The following is a 23427-nucleotide window of genomic DNA, read 5'->3' on the forward strand; positions in this document are numbered from 1 at the left end:
AACTGAGTATCCAGGTGGGCTAAATAGAAAACCAACCAAGGATAACGAACCAGCTGATGAAGCCAACCTGCAGAAAGAACACTACACAGTACCGCTTGTGACCACTAGAGGGAGCCCAGAAATAGAGTTCACAACAAGCTCCCCAGCGACCACACAACTACTTACCAACTATCACGGCCAGGTCGTATCGCTGGTTGTGATCGTTGGTAAGTCGTTTAGTGTGACTCCAGCTTAATTGTCATGGATATCCTTTGTTTACATTGGTTCACAGCCAAAGAGAAAATCAGGTGGCATTTTTATTTTTTTCTTTGTTTCTCATTCTTTCAATTTTTTTTGTACTGTGTTTGGTTATGAAAGGAGCTATTTTCTCCTTTCAGACCACTAAATGTTGGATTGGAGGGCGGGATAGTGTAATTAACCTTTTGTTTTGTCTGCAGGAGTGAAAGAAGAAACCTTTGGCCATTTAATGAGATTACAGTGCACAGTAAATAGTTCATTTTTGCAGTACTGAATATTTTTATTTGACTTTTATTTTTGAGTTTTTCATATTTTTGTTTTTGGGAGCTCCCATGCATATTGAGTTTTGAAAAACGTATACATTAAAAAGAAATTATTTTAGTGAATGCTTGTTTGTTAATATCAGTCTTTTGTTCTTGATGTTCATCTACACTTGAGTACATTATTAGCATGCAATACAAATGTGTGGGTTACCCAAAGTGTATGTTTCTTTGCTTATATGTACATGAGAAACTTTAATGTTTACTGAATGAATGCATTGCTGAAGTCAGGGATAGTGTGTGGATGTAATGTGTTTGCTATGATATGAAAAATAATTTGCTAGAATTGGTTTAAAAGCATATTGGTTTCGGTTCTGTTTTTTCAGAAAAAAAGTGGAAATATTTAATTACTGATTTTCATTAGTATTAACATAATTTTGTAATTTGGATTGACATGATTTACTAGTAATTATGATCATCATTATTATGCAAATGTGATTGACATGAATTTGATGTATATGATAACTGGTGTTTGATATTCTGGAGTTATGATACATTTCAGTGCAGTCCAGACATATATATATATATATATATATATATATATATATATATATATATATATATATATATTGTAGCATGGCTAAAGGGTGTGTAGCCGGCGGGAGATATGTGTCGCATATCTGGCTTGTTGCTGTAATGTAGCCCGGAGTATTTCTTTGTTGCACATAACCATGTGTATATACATGTGTTCCAGGACCTGTGGTGATGTCAGACCACATGGCTAATCATGTGATGGGTTACTGGGTGTGGTTAGCTCTATATAAGGCAGCCTAATGCTTAACACACTGGATATGTGTGGAGGTGCTAGCCTCCAGAGGGTGTTAAGGCTCTCGGACTGAGCCTGAAGGAATGGACACTTATTTTTTTCCTTTGCCTGAGCTAAAGGCTATTTGTTTTCTGTTTATGCTAACTGGTTTATGGAGCAATAAACCTTTGAACTTTTGTTGGAACTTGCCTCCTAAGTGTCAGCCGTCACACCTGAGTGAGTGAAACCCCTACAATTGGTGGTAGACGTGCGGGCAGCGTTCCCAGCGGAGACGTAAGTCTATTATTGGATGTCCTGGGTCAAGTCTGTTGTAAACCAGCAAGCATTGGCGGGGAAAATTGAGGACCTGCTGAAACACTTGGTCCAGTTGCAGTCACAGCAGGAGCAGCGGCAGCAAGAGACCAACAAGCTGTTGATGCAGCAGATACAACAGAGCCAGCAGCAGATACAACAGAGCCAGCAGGAGCAATGGCAGAGCCAGCAGATGCAGCTTCTGGCAACCGCCATCCAGGGCAAAACCCCAGGTTTGGCTGATGACACCCACGTCCGGAAGACGGTAAGACGCGCATTACAGAAAATGACTCCCGGGGATGATGTTGAGGCCTTCCTAACGGTGTTTGAGAGGGTCGCTGAGAGGGAAAAACTTCCGCCAGAGAAGTGGGCAGAGGTGTTGGCGCCTTACCTGATGGGGGAACCTCAGAAGGCATACTATGATTTGACCTTGCAGGATGCTAAAGAGTATCACAAATTGAAAGCCGAGGTTCTCGCACGTTTGGGGGTGACACTGACTGTTAGGGCACAGCGAGTTCACTGCTGGGCCTATCACCGGGACAAACCGCCTCGCTCCCAAATGTTTGACCTGTTGCACCTGGTCCAGAAATGGCTGCAGCCAGAGTCCTCTACGCCTGCACAGATGGTAGAATGGGTGATGATGGATCGGTTTGTGCATTCCCTCCCGAGGCCCATACAGACTTGGGTTGCCCAGGGTGATCCCCAGAATGCCGACGAACTGATCGGACTGGTCGAGAGATACCAAGGGATGGAAGGCTCCTTTGGGAGGCAGCCCATGCCGTACTGGGGGTCCCAGAAAGCTGCTGAGTCCCAAAAAGGGGTGGCGCGTCCAAGGTCACAAAGGGCGGGGGAGGTGGTGCCCAAGGTCCCTACGGGTGATATTATTTGCTGGAGGTGCCACGGGCCAGGACATATAGCTGCCCGTTGTTCCCAGACCACTGAGCAGATGGACTGCAGCATGGGACGCCATTGTTCATACTATGCGTATCCAGCCTGCAGTGTGAACTCTCCGCCCAACAAGGGACCTCAAGCGTGTCCCGAAAAGGTGAACGGTCGAGCAGTCACGGCACTGTTAGACTCGGGGAGCCTAGTGACCCTGGTGAGGGCCACTTTTCCTCTCCACCTGCTCCCAGGAAAGAAGGTCGGAGTGCGGTGCATACATGGTGATGGCACGGTAATGCAGATGCCCTATCAAGAATCCCTTGTTTAGTGGGGGAAAGTGCCAAGCCCCACAGCTTTAGGCAGAGGGGGGAGGTATGTAGCATGGCTAAAGGGTGTGTAGTCGAATGGAGATATGTGTCGCATAGCTGGCTTGTTGCTGTAATGTAGCCCGAAGTATTTCTTTGTTGCACATAACCATGTGTATATATATATATGTTCCAGGACCTGTGGTGATGTCAGACCACATGGCTAATCATGTGATAGGTTACTGGGTGTGGTTAGCTCTATATAAGACAGCCTAATGCTTAACACACTGGATATGTGTGGAGGTGCTAGCCTCCAGAGGGTGTTAAGGCTCTCGGACTGAGCCTGAAGGAATGGACACTTGTTTTTGTCCTTTGCCTGAGCTAAAGGCTATTTGTTTTCTGTTTATGCTAACTGGTTTATGGAGCAATAAACTTTTGAACTTTTGTTGGAACCTGCCTCCTAAGTGTCAGCCGTCGCACCTGAGTGAGTGAAACCCCTACAATATATATATATATATATATATATATATATATTTATATATGTATATATATATATATATATATATATATATATATATATATGTATATATATATATGATACACATATTTTATTTAGTAGTTATGATGTAGATTAGAAATATCTATTTGCTACCGTAGAAAATGTAAAAGGTCGTTCTGGGCACAGTATAATTGGACCAAGTAATTTTGTTTTATTCATTTTGATGAAGGGGTGGAGAAACAAGCCACCAGGACTGTGAATTTATAATGGACTGAGTTATCTTGGACCAAGTTAATCTATCTTGGACTGTTGCTTTGCACTGAGTTTACATCTACCAGGATTTTGAAACTTTTGCAAGTGTGACTTTGAATTTTACTTTCCCACAGTGCAGGCTGTATCTGTGCACATGCTGCAAATATCCAACTGAGCGCTGAGACCACGCCCAGATGCTGCTAAACTATTACCAGGGTGAATCATCATAACTGCCAGCTAATGACAAGCGAGGGGAGAACTAACCCTAGAAGCTTTTGCCTGAATCCAAATGGCCTATAAAATGAGGCCCTGGCCAGCTGCAGCAATAGAAGATGAAGGCACTCTTATGTTCAGCCATGGACACCTGTACTCCCCTCACCCATTGCTTTGAAGAAACTAGGGGTTAATGTCATAAAGGGCAGGGACAGGTTGCTTTTATGAGTCTGTTCTTTTGCTATCCAGGGAGAGTAGTGATGTCATCTTGGCATTTAAGATAATGAGGGCATAATAATCCCCTTGCTTTCCCTGCACCAGAGACCAATTTAGATGTGTGGTCTAAGAAGAGCCAAAGAAAAGAAGATTTCTGCAAAGACAGTTGATATTCCAGTACCTGTTGGTCCAATGTTTTTGTTTTTGTTTCTTTTGTGTTTGGTCCAATGTTTTGTTTTTATGTCTAATGTTGTTGTACCAAAGTGGTTTTCTATGGGTAGCCACCAAATAAATATATAGGCAAAAATGTTAAAATGCTTTATGAAGAATTTGCATAGCTTAGTTGTAGGATTAATTAAAGTGGTTGAAAACAGGGGTGGTATGTGTAGTATGCTATATTATCCTTAACCCCTTAGTGACAGAGCCAATTTGGTACTTAATGACCGAGCCAATTTTTACAATTCTGACCAGTGTCACTTTATGAGGTTATAACTCTGGAACGCTTTATCGGATCCCGCTGATTCTGAGATTGTTTTTTCGTGACATGTTGTACTTCAAGTTAGTGGTAACATTTCTTCGATATTACTTGCGATTATTTATGAAAAAAATGGAAATATGGCAAAAAATTTTAAAATTTTGCAATTTTCAAACTTTGTATTTTTATGCCCTTAAATCAGAGAGATATGTCACAAAAAATAGTTAATAAATAACATTTCTCACATGTCTACTTTACATCAGCACAATTTTGGAAACAATTTTTTTTTTGTTAGGGAGTTATAAGGGTTAAAAGTTGACCAGCAATTTCTCATTTTTACAACACCATGTTTTTTTTAGGGACCACATCACCTTTGAAGTGATTTTGAGGGGTCTATATGATAGAAAATAACCAAGTGTGACACCATTCTAAAAACTGCACCCCTCAAGCTGCTCAAAACCACATTCAAGAAGTTTATTAACCCTTTACGTACTTCACAGGAACTAAAACAATGTGGAAGAAAAAAATTAACATTTTACTTTTTTTTGCAAACATTTTACTTCAGAACCATTTTTTTTAATTTTCACAAGTGTAAAAACAGAAATTTAACCACAAATTTTGTTGTGCAATTTTTCCTGAGTACACCGATACCCCATATGTGGAGGTAAACCACTGTTTGGGCGCACCGCAGAGCTTGGAAGTGAAGGAGCACCGTTTGACTGTTTCAATGCAGAATTGGCTGGAATTGAGATCGGACGCCATGTCGCGTTTGGAGAGCCCCTAATGTGCCTAAACAGTGGAAACCCCCCACAAGTGACACCATTTTGGAAACTAGACCCCCCAAGGAACTTATCTAGATGTGTGGTGAGCACTTTGAACCCCCAAGTGCTTCACAGAAGTTTATAACGTAGAGCCGTGAAAATAAAAAATCGCATTTGTTTTCACAAAAATGATTTTTTCGCCCACAAATTCTTATTTTCACAAGGGTAACAGGAGAAATTAGACCACAAAAGTTGTTGTGCAATTTCTCCTGAGTACGTCGATACCCCATATGTGGAGGTAAACCACTGTTTGGGCGCACCGCAGAGCTTGGAAGTGAAGGAGCACCGTTTGACTTTTTCAATGCAGAATTGGCTGGAATTGAGATCGGATGCCATGTCGCGTTTGGAGAGTCCCTGATGTGCCTAAACAGTGGAAACCCCCCACAAGTGATACCATTTTGGAAACTAGACCCCCCAAGGAACTTATCTAGATGTGTGGTGAGCACTTTGAACCCCCAAGTGCTTCACAGAAGTTTATAACGTAGAGCCGTGAAAATAAAAAATCTCATTTTTTCTACAAAAATGATCTTTTTGCCCCCAAATTTTTATTTTCACAAGGGTAACAGGAGAAATTAGACCACAAAAGTTGTTGTGCAATTTCTCCTGAGTACGTCGATACCCCATATGTGGAGGTAAACCACTGTTTGGGTGCACCGCAGAGCTTGGAAGTGAAGGAGCACCGTTTGACTTTTTCAATGCAGAATTGGCTGGAATTGAGATCGGATGCCATGTCGCGTTTGGAGAGTCCCTGATGTGCCTAAACAGTGGAAACCCCCCACAACTGATACCATTTTGGAAACTAGACCCCCCAAGGAACTTATCTAGATGTGTGGTGAGCACTTTGAACCCCCAAGTGCTTCACAGAAGTTTATAACGTAGAGCCGTGAAAATAAAAAATCTCATTTTTTCTACAAAAATGATCTTTTTGCCCCCAAATTTTTATTTTCACAAGGGTAACAGGAGAAATTAGACCACAAAAGTTGTTGTGCAATTTCTCCTGAGTACGTCGATACCCCATATGTGGAGGTAAACCACTGTTTGGGCGCACCGCAGAGCTTGGAAGTGAAGGAGCACCGTTTGACTTTTTCAATGCAGAATTGGCTGGAATTGAGATCGGATGCCATGTCGCGTTTGGAGAGTCCCTGATGTGCCTAAACAGTGGAAACCCCCCACAAGTGATACCATTTTGGAAACTAGACCCCCCAAGGAACTTATCTAGATGTGTGGTGAGCACTTTGAACCCCCAAGTGCTTCACAGAAGTTTATAACGTAGAGCCGTGAAAATAAAAAATCTCATTTTTTCTACAAAAATGATCTTTTTGCCCCCAAATTTTTATTTTCACAAGGGTAACAGGAGAAATTAGACCACAAAAGTTGTTGTGCAATTTCTCCTGAGTACGTCGATACCCCATTTGTGGAGGTAAACCACTGTTTGGGCGCACCGCAGAGCTTGGAAGTGAAGGAGCACCGTTTGACTTTTTCAATGCAGAATTGGCTGGAATTGAGATCGGATGCCATGTCGCGTTTGGAGAGTCCCTGATGTGCCTAAACAGTGGAAACCCCCCACAAGTGATACCATTTTGGAAACTAGACCCCCCAAGGAACTTATCTAGATGTGTGGTGAGCACTTTGAACCCCCAAGTGCTTCACAGAAGTTTATAACGTAGAGCCGTGAAAATAAAAAATCTCATTTTTTCTACAAAAATGATCTTTTTGCCCCCAAATTTTTATTTTCACAAGGGTAACAGGAGAAATTAGACCACAAAAGTTGTTGTGCAATTTCTCCTGAGTACGTCGATACCCCATATATGGGGGTAAACCACTGTTTGGGCGCACCGCAGAGCTTGGAAGAGAAGGAGTGTCGTTTTACTTTTTCAATGTAGAATTGGCTGGAATTGAGATCGGACGCCATGTCACGTTTGGAGAGCCGCTGATGTGCCTAAACAGTAGAGACCCCCCACATATGACACCATTTTGGAAACTAGACCCCTTAAGGAACTTATCTAGATGTGTGGTGAGCACTTTAAACCCCCAGGTGCTTCACAGAAGTTTATAACGTAGAGCCGTGAAAATAAAAAAATCGCATTTTTTCTACAAAAATGATCTTTTTGCCTCCAAATTTTTATTTTACCAAGGGTAACAGGAGAAAATGGACCCCAGAAGCTGTTGTACAATTTGTCTTGAGTACGCCGACACCCCATATGTGGGGGTAAACCACTGTTTGGGCGCATGGCTGAGCTCGGAAGCAAAGGAGCGCCATTTGACTTTTCAATGCAAAATTGACTGGAATTGAGATCGGACGCCATGTCGCGTTTGGAGAGCCCCTGATGTGCCTAAACAGCAGAAACCCCCCAAAAGTGACCCCATTTTGGAAACTAGACCCCCCATGGAACTTATCTAGATGTGTAGTGAGAACTTTGAATGCCCAAGTGCATCACAGAAGTTTATAATGCAGAGTCGTGAAAATAAAAAATATATATTTTTTAACAATAAAGATTTTTTAGCCCCCAAGTTTTTATTTTCACAAGGGTAACAAGAGAAATTGGACCCCAAAAGTTGTTGTCCAATTTGTCCTGAGTATGCTGGTACCCCATATGTGGGGGTAAACCACTGTTTGGGCGCATGGCAGAGCTCGGAAGGGAAGGAGTGCCATTTTGGAATGCAGACTTTGATAGAATTGTCTGCGGGCGTTATGTTGCCTTTGCAGACCCCTAATGTAACAAAACAGTAGAAACCCCCAACAAGTGACCCCATTTTGGAAAATAGACCCCCCAAGGAACTTATCTAGATATGTGGTGAGAACTTTGAATGCCCAAGTGCTTCACAGAAGTTTATAATGCAGAGTAGTGAAAATAAAAAATATTTTTTTTCCCACAAAAAAGATTTTTTTAGCCCCCAAATTTTTATTTTCACAAGGGTAACAAGAGAAATTGGACCCCAAAAGTTGTTGTCCAATTTGTCCTGAGTATGCTGGTACCCCATATGTGGGGGTAAACCACTGTTTGGGCGCACGGCAGAGCTCGGAAGGGAAGGAGCGCCATTTTGCAATGCAGACTTTGATAGAATTGTCTGCGGGCGTTATGTTGCGTTTGCAGACCCCTAATGTACCTAAACAGTAGAAACCCCCACAAGTGACCAAATTTTGGAAACTAGACCCCCTAAGGAACTTATCTAGATATGTGGTGAGAACTTTGAAAGCTCAAGTGCTTCACAGAAATTTATAATGCAGAGTAGTGAAAATAAAAAAATATATTTTTTTCCAACAAAAAAGATTTTTAGCCCCCAAGTTTTTATTTTCACAAGGGTAACAGGAGAAATTGGACCCCAAAAGTTGTTGTCCAATTTATCCCGAGTACGCTGATGCCCCATATGTGGGGGTAAACCACTGTTTGGGCGCACGGCAGAGCTCAGAAGGGAGGGAGTACCATTTGACTTTTTTAGCGCAAAATTGGCTGTCGTGTTTGGAGACCCCCTGATGTACCTAAACAGTGGAAACCCCCCAATTCTAACTCCAACCCTAACCCCAACACAGCCCTAACCCTAATCTCAACCCGATCCATAATCCTAATCACAACCCTAACGATAATCACAACCCTAACCCCAAAACAGCCCTAATCTCAACCCTAACCATAACCCTAATCAAAACCCTAAATCCAACACACCTGTAACCCTAATCCCAACCCTAACCCTAATCCCAAACGTAACACTAATCCCAACCCTAATCCAAACCCTAACCCTAATCCCAACTCTAACCCTAACTTTAGCCCCAACCCTAACTTTAGCCCCAACCCTAACCATAACTTTAGCCCCCGTCGTCACAAAAAAAGTTCAATGTAACCTTTTTTTTGTACGTCGCGTCCGCCATTTCCGCGGATGCGTGGCCGTAACTCTGCCCCCTCCTCCCCAGGACATAGACTGGGCAGCGGATGCGTTGAAAAACTGCATCCGCTGCCCACGTTGTGCACAATTTTCACAACGTGCGTCGGTACATCGGGCCGACGCATTGCGACCGCCCCGTACCGACGCAAGTGTGAAAGAAGCCTTAGGCTACTTTCAGACATAGCGCATTTTTGAGCGCTATTTTGCGGGCGCTTTTCAAAAATGCGCAATGTCATTTTCGTCTGCCGGCAAAGTGAATGAGAAATTCACTTTGCCGTTCAGACACACCGCAAAAAAACGCGGCGCTTTTGTCTGCAAACACGCCGGCGTAAAAAGAATTGACATGTCAATTCTTTACGCAGCGGCGTGTCTGCGTATCCCCCTAGGGCCCCATATTACCTTCCACACACAGCGCCTTTGTCCTGGGTGTTGGCGTCTTTGTACGGAGGGGTTGACACCCAGGACCGGACGTGACGTCGGACAGGAAGAGGGAAGCCCCCGCCCCCCAGTGAAGCAGCATGGAGTCCTTCTGTGTGTGTGTGTGTGTGCGTGTGTGTGCGTGTGTGTGTCCCCATGCGACGCTAGTGCCACCATTGTGCTAAGTCGCCGTATGGGACTACTACTCCCATCCGGTATTAGGATGGGAGAGTTGTCCCTGTGTCCAGCGACTTAGCACAATTGTAAAGTTACACAAAACACCTACACACAATACACATACATGACACACAGTACATACAACATATAACACAGAGTATATACTCACCAACAGCACACTTGTAGGCGAAGCCCTCGATCCTCCAGGAAAAAATCCAAAAATAATAAACCAAATTCATACTCCCTGTCCGCAGAATCCATAAAACGAGTGTCCCACGCCGATCGGCTGCTCTCCGGCGATACACTGCCAGGAGCGAAGCTCCTAGCAGTGTATCGCGTACTGTTCCGGAGTTCAATGACTCCGGCGTCTCGGTTAACAGCAGTACAGCTGCGTTGAACTTTCCCACGCAGCACTGCCGTTAAGCGAGAGTGCCGGGGTCAATGACCGCCGGTAAACTCGCTCGCGCATGCGCAGTGACACACCGACAGGAACTATGGCTCCTGTCAGTGTGTTGCTGCAGCCGTGGAGAGCAGACATATCTCTGGATGTGTCTGTTCTCCATGGAAAATCTTGATACGTGGCACTTAAATATGTGGCAATTAAATACGTGACACGTGGCACTTATACGTGATACGTGTCACTTAAATACGTGGCACTGAAATACGTGATATGTGGCACTTTGATACGTGGCACGTGTCACTTAAATACGTGGCACTGAAATATGTGGCACGTGGCACTTTGATACGTGGCACGTGTCTCTTAAATACGTGGCACGTGGCACTGAAAGATGTGGCACGTGGCACTTTGATACGTGGCACGTGGCACTTTGATACGTGGCACTGAAATATGTGGCACGTGGCACTTTGATACGTGGCACGTGGCACTTTGATACGTGGCACGTGTCACTTAAATACGTGGCACGTGGCACTGAAATATGTGGCACGTGGCACTTTGATACGTGGCACGTGGCACTTTGATACGTGGCACTGAAATATGTGGCACGTGGCACTTTGATACGTGGCACGTGTCACTTAAATACGTGGCACGTGGCACTGAAATATGTAGGACACGTCGCACAAAAAAGTTACATGTAGTTTTTTTTGTGTCGACAGTCCGCTGAAGCACGACGCATCCGTCGCACGACGGATGCGACATGTGGCAATCCGTCGCAATGCGTCGCTAATGCAAGCCAATGGAGAAAAAACGCATCCTGCAAGCACTTTTGCAGGATGCGTTTTTTCTCCAACGACGCATTGCGACGGAAGCCAAAAAACGCTAGTGTGAAAGTAGCCTAACCCTAACCCTAGCCCTAACCCTAACCCTAAATTTAGCCCCAACCCTAACCCTAACTCTAACCCTAACCCTAACTCTAACCCTAACCCTAACCCTAACCCTAATTTTAGCCCCAACTTGTCTTCTCCTGCCGGCCGGCAGATGGCAGCAGATGGCGGGCGCACTGTGCATGCGCCCGCCATGATGAAAAAGCCGGCTGGCAGGAGAAGACAGAAGAGGACCCAGGGACCCCGGGTGAGTATGATAGGGTCCCCGAATCCCCCTATTTCTCTGTCCTCTGATGTGCGATCACATCAGAGGACAGAGAAATAACTGATCGCTTTTTTTTTTTTTTTTTTTTTTGCGGTCGCCGGTAAACTGTTAATTACCGGCGATCGCAAAGCAGGGGTCGGTGCAAATCGACCCCGATCATGTTCTTTGGGGTCTCGGCTACCCCCGGCAGCCGAGACCCCAAAGAACATCCGGGTGCCGGGCGGCGGGCGTACTGCGCGTGCGCCCGCCATTTTTTCCCGGAAAAAAGATGGCGGCGCCCATGGGGAGACACGAGGAGCACCGGGGGAGGTAGGTAAGTATTGGGGGGCTATTGGGGGCCATCGGGGACCACATTTCTCTGTCCTCCGATGTGCGATCACATCGGAGGACAGAGAAATTAAACGGCAAATCGCGTTTTTTTTTTTTTTGTTGCGACCGCCGGTAAACGGTTAATTACCGGCGATCGCAACTCGGGGGTCGGTAAAAACCCCCCGAATCATGTTCTCTGGGGTCTCGGCTACCCTCGGCAACCGAGACCCCAGAGAAAATCCGACTCTGGGGGGCGCTATTCACTTTTTCCACAGCGCCGTTAATTAACGGCGCTGTGGTTTAAGTACCCTTAGCGGCCGCCGTTAAAAGGCGTATCGGCGGTCGTTAAGGGGTTAATGGTTTCAAACACTCCAATTAATTAATACTAATTATTGAAATATTGATATGGTTTCAATCAGTTTATTATATAATATTCAGTATATCCTTAAGGTACCGTCACATTAAGCGACGCTGCAGCGATATAGACAACCGATCGCTGCAGCGTCGCTGTTTCGTCGTTGTGTGGTCGCTGGAGAGCTGTCACACAGACAGCTCTCCAGCGACCAACGATGCCGAAGTCCCCGGGTAACCAGGGTAAACATCGGGTTACTAAGCGCAGGGCCGCGCTTAGTAACCCGATGTTTACCCTGGTTACCAGTGTAAATGTAAAAAAAAAAAACACTACATACTTACATTCCGGTGTCTGTCGGGTCCCCCGGCGTCAGCTTCCCTGCACTGTGTAAGCGTGTTTGTTTTTTTTAACATTTACAATGGTAACCTGGGTAAATATCGGGTTACTAAGCGCGGCCCTGCGCTTAGTAACCCAATGTTTACCCTGGTTACCAGTGAAGACATCACTGAATCCGAGTCACACACACCGATTCAGCGATGTCAGCGGGTGATCCAGCGACGAAATAAGGTGCTGGCCTTCTAGCTCCGACCAACGATGTCACAGCAGGATCCTGATTGCTGCTGCGTTTCAAACACAACGATATCGCTATCCAGGACGCTGCAACGTCACGGATCGCTATCGTTATCGTTGTTAAGTTGTTCAGTGTGAAGGTACCTTTACTGAATGGAGTTCGCAGACGGTCATTGAAACTTGTTCAACCACATAGTCAATTGTCCAGTGAGTGCATATAACCAGTTTTTGTTACACTTATCTAACAAAGGAATGTAAATGACCAGTAATTTGCTTATTTACTAACAAAGGATTGTTGGCATTCAAACAGAGAGCTACCTGATTAGATATTTCACAGGAGATGTTTATCCTAATTGGAGGCAGTTTCAGGCCATGTGCACACGTTCAGGATTGTTAGCGTTTTTTTCGCGTTTTTTCGCTATAAAAACGTGATAAAAACGCGAAAAAAAACGCTTACATAAGCCTCCTATTATTTACAGGGTATTCCGCATTTTTTGTGCAAATGTTGCGATTTTTTCCGCGAAAAAATCGCATAGCGGAAAAAAAAGCAACATGTTCATTAAAAATGCGGAATTGCAGGGATTCCGCACACCTAGGGGTCCATTGATCTGCTTACTTCCCGCACGGGGCTGTGCACACCATGCGGGAAGTAAGCAGATTATATGCGGTTGGTACCCAGGGTGGAGGAGAGGAGACTCTCCTCCACGCACTGGGCACCATATAAGTGGTCAAAAAATAAGAAATAAAATAATAAACAGTCCTATACTCACCCTCGATGTATTCCCGCCTCCTCGCACGCTGCCGTTCGGTTCCTGTAGCTGGTGTGCGCTGAAGGACCTCGCCGAATGACGTCACTGTCCTGTGATTGGTCGTGAGCGGTCATGTGACCGCTCACGTGACCGTGACGTCACGGGAGGTCCTGTGCGCACAGACCAGCTATAGGAAGAGGAGCCGGACGCCGCTGAGGAGATGTCTGGGTGAGTATAAGCATTTTTTTTATTTTTTTTATTATTTTTAAACATTCTATCTTTTACTATAGATGCGGCATAAGCTGCATCTATAGTAAAAAGTTGGTCACACTTGTCAAACGCTATGTTTGACAAGTGTGACCAACCTGTCAGTCAGTTTTCCAAGCGATGCTACAGATCGCTTAGAAAACTTTAGCATTCTGCAAGCTAATTACGCTTGCAGAATGCTAAAAAAACGCGAAAAAAACGGAAAAAAAACGCAAAAAAAAAATGCGGATTTCTTGCAGAAAATTTCCGGTTTTCTTCAGGAATTTTCTGCAAGAAATCCGCAACGTGTGCACATACCCTCAGTCTCCAGTACACATACCTTAGGACATCAAAGCACTTCATATCTTTCTCACTCCACTATAATATCTCCACCTGCACCTCATTCACAGTACAGCAGTTTGTCAAACCGATGGTTTCCAAAAGCTGTCACCCAGTACCAAATTCCCAGTTGTCTTTTTCATCTAATAAAGCTGTGCCTGCAGTACACCAGCATGTTGCAGACAACATCACTCATTCCTTGAAAAAACCTATGTCTGTGAGCGTGCCTTGCACAATTGACAACTGGACCAGCAAGCATGGCCAGGGGCATTACATCTCATTGACTGGGCACTGTGTGACTCTGGTGGTGCTGGGGGCAGGTGATGGTCTGCTCCACATTCTTGGAATTCCCAAGGTTTGCAGGGCCCTCAGGGATGGAGAACTGAATAACTACAGAGCAGTTGATTGAGAACTAAACTACTACACAACATGGGTAGGAGAACTAAACTACTAAACATCTTGAGATGGATAAATAAACCACTACACACCAGGGGAAAGAGAACTAACCCACTACACAACAAGGAATGGTGAACTAAACCATTAGACAACAAGGTGCAAACAGACAGCAAGTCTTGGAATCCCCAAGGATTGCAGGACAAATCTCTGTATTTCACAATTCCTCCACTGCATCTGCCTGTTGATATGCGATGTGCTTACACGTTGGAAATACACTTTGCACATGTTGCAGCGACTGCAGCAGCAGTGAGGATCTTTGGTGTTGTATGTCCTTTTGCATAGCTTGGGCCATCGCAGTCCAGATGTGGTGCAAATCAGGCTTGCGGAGTGGGTACAGATGAAGGACCTTTGCACCCTTCTGCACAGTTTTGAAATGGCTACTAAGATGGTTAGCACTGATAATGCCATTATCAGCATTACTATTCCGGTGATCTACATGCTGGAGCACACTTTGAATAATCTGCGGGAGGAGGAGGTGGTGGTTCCAGAGGAAGTAGTAGAATCAGAGGAGGATGCAGAAGGGATAACAATATCTCAAAGTTCAGCGAGTGCCATCGGAGGGTGAATTACAGCAATCAAGGGGGTTCATGGTACCAGACAAACTGTTAGTGAAGGTGCAGAAGAGGTGATGGGTGTGCAATAGTCAGGAGAGGAAAAGGATAATAATCCTCTCTCTGTTGTCCATAGTTTGTGGGAGGGAACGTAGGAAGCAAGCTTGAGTGTTATCCCACCACCAAGACATCATGGACTTGGACCTCATTGAAGTATGAGCATTTAGGGAACCTTATAAACAGGCCAAACAAAAAACAAGTGTGGGATTGTACTTTTTTTGCAATTTCACCACACTTGGAATTTTTTCCCCGTTTTGTAGTACATAACATGGTAAAACCAATGGTGTCGTTCAAAAGTACAACTTGTCCTGCAAAAGACAAGTCCTCACATGGCCATATTGACGAAAAAATAAAAAAGTTATGGCTCTGAAAATAAGAGAAGCAAAATATGGAAACGCAAAACCGAAAAAAGCTTCGGAGGGTTAAGGGGTTAAAGAGTTTTTAAAATGGGGTCCCGTGTGTGGTTTTTGTGACATATATGCACTTCAAAGTCACTTCAGAAGTGAAATAGTCTCTAAAAATACAGGTTTTATATTTCAATGAAAAAATATGCGGTGTTATTTATCAACTATTTTGTGTGGTGTGACTATCTAATTTATGGACGTAACATTAAAAATTTGAAAATGTTGAATTTTTCTAAATTCTCGTCAAATTTTAGAAATTGTTATAAATAAAAACAAATTATATAAATCTAAAATCACTACTATCATGAAGTACAATGTGAAATGAAAAAAAAAGCAATCTCAGAACGGCAATGATATGTTGAAGCATTCCAGAGTATACCGTAATAACATATAAAGTGTCACTTATCAGGTTTGAAAAATTTGTCCTAGTCAGGAAGGTAAAAACAGACTTAGATAGTATGGGGTTAGTAAAAAAGATGTGTTACATATTGAAGAAAAAAACATACATTTATGAATTCATAAACCCAGCATGAAACCTGAGATCATCAATGTACTTACATGTGATACGATATATTCACAGTTGCCAAAAAGATTGTATTTCTTGTCATCATAGGTTGTGACATATAGACCTTCTTCAATTTTGCAGGTTCCAGGACATTTTGCATCTGAACATTTCCATTCTCCAGCTACACATTGACTGTCAAATAGATACAACTTAAAATACCAATTTAACTAACTGCTTCAGTATACAATATGTGTTTGACAATATTAATATAAAAAACTATAATGAAACAGAAATCTTACTAAATATATATATAAGCAATAGTTTTAAATGATTATATGGATTTTTCCATAATACTAAGATTGCATAATTCTGGGCTATGAAGTAAAAACCATCACCTGTTTGTAGTGTAAGTAATATAGTGATTGAGGAACTGTTCATGACAATCTACTGTTTTTGTCATGCGGGTACTGGGTAGACTACCGCTGATTACCCGGGCCCCTGCGTTATCCCTCGGACTAGGGAAAACCCTGTCTGTCCCTCTCCCAGAATTTATACTGATGGTGTGCTTGTCTGGGCCGCCAGGCCTGACCCTGACTCCTGTTTCAGTCCTATGCTGAAACCTCCACCCGCCACCCAGTGATTAGACCACACACCAACCCCCCAACCCCTACTGAAAGCACAGACAGGGAAAACTAAAAATGCACCACGCCGCAGACACACAGGAAAACACTGAAATGTGCACAGGGCAAAACAAATACAAATATAGGAAGGAGAAATATGACAAAGGATAATACACCACCAGATACGATATTTCTTCTCCTAGACCACCACTCCAGTCCGAGATCACCAGGCACAAGACACAAGCTATAATCGGCAACACCCAAAGTCCAGAATGACTATTTAAAGGTCACGGGTGTGACCCAGCCTCCAACCTGATTACCAGCTAGATTAACCCCGGACAACCTGGATAAAGTCTAGCTGGCGCCACAGAACGTATAGTGGACGAATGTGGAATTACCGCTGTCTGTCGGACGCCCTAGTGTGAATAGCGTCTGACATGACAGTACACCGCCTTCTACGAGGGACCCCAGGGGCCTCACGACTTATAGGACCCGGCTTGTCCGGATGGCAGCGGTGAAACATACTGACCAGCCGGTCCGCATGTATGTCCGAAGCTGGTACCCAAGACCTCTCCTCCGGCCCATAACCACGCCAGTGTACCAGATACTGTAATGTGCGGCGCACTATACGAGAGTCAACCACCTTGGAGACTTCAAACTCCAAATTGCCATCTACCAAGACTGGAGGTGGCATCGGCGCCGCGTCCACGGAACCCACCACCTTCTTTAAAAGAGATCTGTGAAACACGTTGTGTATCTTATAAACCATAGGAAGCTCCAATCGGTAGGCTACCGGGTTAATGATGGAGGCGACCCTAAATGGACCAATAAACCTTGGACCCAATTTCAGGGATGGTACTTTGAGTTTTATGTTTTTTTGTGGACAACCACACCCAATCACCCACACTCAGGTCTGGACCTGGCACACGTCTACTGTCAGCCACTCGCTTGTACCTTGCACCCACACTCAGCAAGCGCTGTTTCACTCTCCTCCAAACGGATGACAGTTGTGCTCCTAGCTGGTCCTCCTCCGGAACGCCAGCAGAGTTACCCTGACGCAGAGTACAAAATTGAGGATGGTACCCGTAAACACAAAAAAACGGGGACTCCCCAGACGATTCCTGGCGGTGATTTTTAATGGCAAACTCAGCCAAAGGAAGGAACGTCGACCACTCCTCCTGATTATCAGAAACAAAGCAGCATAAATACTGCTCCAAATTCCGGTTCATAAGCTCGGTCTGACCATTTGACTGAGGATGAAACGCCGAAGAATACGACAACTTGATCCCCAGCCGTGAGCAAAATGCTTTCCAAAACTTTGCCACAAACTGAGTACCCCTATCTGACACTGTCAGACGGGACCCCGTGAAGTCTGACCACCTCCTGCACAAAAACCTGAGCCAGAGTCTTTGCGTTAGGCAACGAAGGCAAGGACACAAAGTGCGACATCTTTGAGAACCGATCAACAACCACCAAGATGACCATGTTCCCTGCTGAGGAGGGTAGGTCTGTAATAAAATCCATAGATATCTCTGTCCATGGCCTACTGGGTACCCCTAGAGGATGTAACGAGCCAGCTAGATGGGAGCGAGGCGTCTTAGCCCTAGCACACGTGGTACATGCTGACACGTACGAGACCACATCCTGTCGGATTTTGGGCCACCAAAACCGACGCGACACCAACTCCAAGGTACCCCTAACCCCTGGATGGCCAGCCAGAACAGCATCATGATGCTCACCCAACACCTTTAGGCGAAGATGGAGTGGTACAAATGATTTGTTAATGGGAAGCTCTGGTGGTACTTCCTCCTGAGCCTCGGCAATCTCAGCCTCAACCTCTGTCGTGAGAGCCGAGACCACTACACCCTTTTGGAGGATGGGTACTGGATCTTTCCAAGGTTCTCCCCTCGGAAAACACCTGGATAAAGCATCTGCCTTAGTGTTCTTAGAACCCGGTCGGTACGTAACAAAAAAGTTGAATCGCGTGAAAAACAATGCCCAGCGAGCCTGCCTGGGGGACAGATGCTTGGCTGACTCTAAATAAAGCAGATTTTTATAGTCGGTGATAACTGTAACCTGGTGGACAGACCCCTCCAAGAAGTGTCGCCATTCCTCAAAAGCCAACTTGATAGCCAACAACTCCCTGTTGCCGATATCGTAGTTACGTTCGGCGGGTGACAGCTTCTTGGAAAAGTAGGCGCATGGACGCAACTCGCCTAAGGATGAGCCTTGTGACAGCACCGCCCCCACTCCAATCTCAGATGCATCGACTTCCATGGTAAACAGTTTTGATACATCCGGTTGCACCAGAATGGGGGCCGAAGCAAAACTGTTCTTCAGAAATTCGAATGCGCGCACAGCAGCCTCAGGCCAGGCGAAGAAATTGGTACCCTTTTTCGTCATGTCAGTAAGCGGTTTAGCAATGGTAGAAAAATCTTTGATACATTTTCTATAATAATTAGAAAATCCAAGGAACCGCTGGAGTGCTTTTAGATTATCAGGCCGTTCCCAGTACTGCACCACTTGCACCTTAGCGGCATCCATTTTAAACCCTGAAGCAGACACAATATAACCCAAGAAAGGCAACTCCTGAACCGAAAAAACACATTTCTCCAGTTTTGCACAGAGCTTATTTTCTCTGAGTAGCTGTAACACCTGCCTCACATGCTCTAAATGAGTATCATGGTCGCATGAATAAATGAGAATGTCATCTAGGTACACAATAACGAATTTCCCCAGTACATGTGAGAACACATGAGTTATGAAATGTTGAAATACAGCAGGCGCGTTTGTCAACCCAAATAGCATCACCAAATTTTCAAAATGACCCTCAGGCGTATTAAAAGCCGTCTTCCACTCATCACCTTGACGGACTCTTATGAGGTTGTTCGCCCCCCTGAGGTCAAGCTTGAAAAACCACTTAGCACCAGCCACCTGGTTGAACAAATCAGGTATCAGTGGCATATGGTATAGATCACGAACCGTAATCTGGTTTAACTCCCTGAAATCCAGACACGGGCGTAGTCCGCCATCTTTCTTCTTAACGAAGAAGAACCCCGCTGCCACCGGCGAGGACGAAGGCCTGATGTGCCCTTTGCTCAATCTCTCAGCAATGTAGTCTTTTAAAGCTTGCCTCTCAGGACCAGAGGTGTTAATCATCCTAGCTTTCGGCAATTTGGCCCCTGGTTTAAACCTAATAGTACAGTCATAGGGTCGATGTGGTGGCAATTCTGAGCAACCCTTCTCAGAGAACACATCTGCGAACTCCAGCAGTGACTCAGGAATGCTAGAAGTCACAGCGGACACATATATGGCCAGGCAATTCTCCTGGCAGAATCCGCTCCACTGAATTATGTCCTGAGTTTTCCAGTCAATTACCGGGTTGTGCATAGACAACCAAGGAAAACCCAGAACCATTTGTGCAGGAAGATTACTGAGCACTCTACATGTAACTTGCTCAGAATGTAGGACCCCAATGTGGAGTTTAACCTCAGCCACAAACTCAGTAATCTCCCCCTGTGGGAGTGGAGTAGCATTGATGGTGACCACCTGGATAGGATGAGGCAGTTTTCCGACCGTTAACCCAGCCGTGCGCGCAAACTCCTCATCAATGAGATTAGTGGCCGACCCACTATCCACAAAAACAGTGATTGGCAGCTCTCTGCCAGCGACCATAACTCTGGCAGGAAGCATACATTGAGAGACCACCATGGAGGATATGCATAAGCTCAGATTGGCCTCCTCCATACCCTCTGAGCTTAGTAGTTTTCCGCCGTTGCGCTTTTCTTAGAAAACAGAGGACAAACATTAACATAATGTCCTTTTTTACCACAGCAAAAACAGGCTCCCTGCTTTCTGAGTGAGGGGGCTCGATGATGTGACACCCCCTGCGATTTGCATAGGCTCCGTGGGCTCACCTGCAGCAACCTCACGTGCACCTACACCCTCCCCCATAAGCGGCGTCTCTTGCACCCCCTGATGCAAACGGCGATCATTGCGGACAACAAGACTCATAGCAGACTCTAGAGAAGCAGGAGTCTCATACATCAGGAGGGCTTGTTTAACCCTTCTCGAAACCCCATATACCAACTGACTCCGCAGCGCCGGGTCATTCCATTGTGTGTCCACCGCCCAGCAGCGAAATTCAGAACAGTAATCCTCCGCCATTCGCTCCCCCTTGCGGAGAGCGCGTATTTTAGATTCTGCTAGAGCCAATCTGTCAGGATCATCATATATGAGCCCAAGAGCAGAAAAAAAACTCCACTGAGTTAAATGCAGCTGAATCAGATGGTAATGAAAATGCCCATGCTTGGGGGTCTCCGTTCAGTAATGACAATACCAGGCCCACACGCTGAGCCTCATTACCTGAGGAAACTGGGCGCATATAAAAATATAATTTGCAAGCTTCACGAAAAACAACAAATTTACTGTGTTCCCCAGCAAACCTCTCAGGTAAAGGAATCTTTGGCTCTGCAACTCTACCTGCATTTTCAGCTTGCACATTAGATATTACAAGACCCTGTTGCTGAACTGCCCCCTTCAACTCAGTGACCTGTAAGGACAGCGCCTCCAACTGGCGGGTTATGGAAGTCATGGGATCCATGGCATCCAAAATTTATTTAGGCTGATTATATTGTCATGCGTGTACTGGGTAGACTACCGCTGATTACCCGGGCCCCTGCAATATCCCTCGGACTAGGAAAAACCCTGTCTGTCCCTCTCCCAGAATTTACACTGATGGTGTGCTTGTCTGGGCTGCCAGGCCTGACCCTGACTCCTGTTTCAGCACTATGCTGAAACCTCCACCTGCCACCCAGTGATTAGACCACACACCAACCCCTACTGAAAGCACAGACAGGGAAAACTAAAAACGCACCATGCCGCAGACACACAGGAAAACACTGAAATGTGCACAGGGCAAAACAAATACAAATATAGGAAGGAGAAATATGACAAAGGATAATACACCACCATTACCGCTGTCTGTCGGATGCCCTAGTGTGACTAGCGTCCGACATGACAGTTTTAGGAGGACAGCTCACAGCTCTGTTAAAGGGAATCTGTCACTTACTTTTTCATATATAAACTGCGGCCACCACCATTGGGGGCTTATCTACAGCATTCTGTATATGGGGGAATAGTGTGAGGGAACAGTATGGGGGGAAATGTGAGGCGACAGCATGAGGAGAAAAATGTTTGGGAGCAATATAGTGGATAAAAGTGTGAAAACACAGTATGGGGAAGAAAAGTATGTGGGAATAGTGAGCCGGGAGAGTAGTGTAAGGGGACAGTATGGGGGAGAAAAGCATGAGGGGAAATATGGGAAGAAAAGTGTGAGAAGACAGTGTGGGGGAAGTGTGAAGGAAGAGTATGGGGGGATATTGTGAGGGGACAGTATTGGAGAATAATGTGAGGGTACAGTAGGGTTGGAAGTGAGAGGGCAATATGGGGGAAAGCATGAGGGAATAGTGTGGGGGGAGAAGTGTAGAGAACCAGAGTACAGAGATTGGGTAGCGGGAGGGCAAGATAGAGAGTAGGCAGTGTCGAGGGACAGTGTGAGCGCACTGCAGAAAGAGTACAGCATGCAGAAATGCAGAAGGAGGTGTCTGGGTAGAAGGCACAGAATAGGGAAAATGTCACCTATAAGGTAATGGATGTAAATGTTTATTTGTGATATAATGACTATGCCTTATCAGTACTGTTATTCCTGTGTGACCCACCGTCTGATGAAGGTTGTTAACAACAACTCCCAGTATCAACATTACCTTAACATTGTTGAGGACATACTGGGAGCTGTAAGCTCATGCAATACAATTAAAATGGCAATTGATCACTGTAATAAGCTTGGAGACGCATTCATTCATTAATGATAGTTCTTGTGCTACATTTACAGTATGTACTGATAGGGGGTTTTGGTGATGTATTTACATACTTTCAATGCTTCTGTTGATGTATTTACAGTATGTACTGTTGGTGATTGTGATGCTGTATTACCATAATGTTGGTGGTTCTGGTGATGTGTTCATGAACTGAGTGGGGTTCTGATGATGGATTCATGTACTAATTGTATGTCTAGTAATGTATTCATGTATTGATGGTGCTTCTGGTGATGCATTCCAGTACTGTTGGTGATTATGATGCTGCTTTTCTGTACTGTAGGTGGTTCTGGTGATGTATTTCTGTTCTAATGGTGGTTCTAGTGATGTATTTATGTACTGATGGAGATCTAGTGATGTATTTCTGTACTGTTGGTTGTGTTGGTGATGTATATCTGTACTGATGGTAGTAGTAATTATGTATTTTCATACTGTTGGCAGTTATGGTGATGTATACATATACAGTTAATGATTTTAATCCAGTATACAGGCAGCAATTAATAATTTGTCACATAATGTTATACATCGCTATGTTAGTAAAGTATTGTACGGTCTGAAAACTTAAGGATTACTACATCTGAATTAGTCACATAATCCCTTACAGATAATCCATGGCCATTAATGTGCCATTTCACGATCACTTTCGTCAGATTAAACTGACAACCAGTAGAAGTGAGAGCTTCTGCTGCTCTCTGACTTCCTCGATATGTCATTTACATCTGAAGGAAGCAAGACTGATGTGGCCCATTAGTAGTTGTTGATTGGCTGCAGATTTAAGGTGACATAACAATGTTCAGTGAGCTCTGTAACACATGGTGCTGATGTTGATGAAACGTGATGGGGCATTGGAGGACAGTATATATTTTATTCTACGTGGGAGAATACAGTAATTGAGAAGGGGTTGTCTGAGTAAGTAGACAACCCCTATATGTTATATATAGGAAGGAACTGATTTTTTCCTGCATGTAGGAAAGCCTAGATTTGCTTCTGCAGCAAGCCTTGCCATGAATTTCGCGTTAACCATAAATATTAGAACAAAATACATCAATATGTCAATATCAAACATTAAGAAAAAAATGTTTTAAATATGTACA

General features: G+C 44.6%; 1 protein-coding gene across 1 annotated transcript in view; it reads right to left on the reverse strand.

The window, feature by feature from the left end:
• The window catches only part of MUC19 (mucin 19, oligomeric), a 763086-nt gene that overhangs the window by 529533 nt on the left and 210126 nt on the right, over nt 1-23427 (reverse strand). The window contains exon 17 of the mRNA XM_077264813.1: nt 15891-16029. Within this exon, the coding sequence (XP_077120928.1) occupies nt 15891-16029 (139 nt within the window). The remainder of the gene's footprint in view (nt 1-15890; nt 16030-23427) is intronic.

This window comes from Ranitomeya variabilis, chromosome 5 (genome assembly GCF_051348905.1).
Source record: "Ranitomeya variabilis isolate aRanVar5 chromosome 5, aRanVar5.hap1, whole genome shotgun sequence".
NCBI lineage: Eukaryota > Metazoa > Chordata > Amphibia > Anura > Dendrobatidae > Ranitomeya > Ranitomeya variabilis.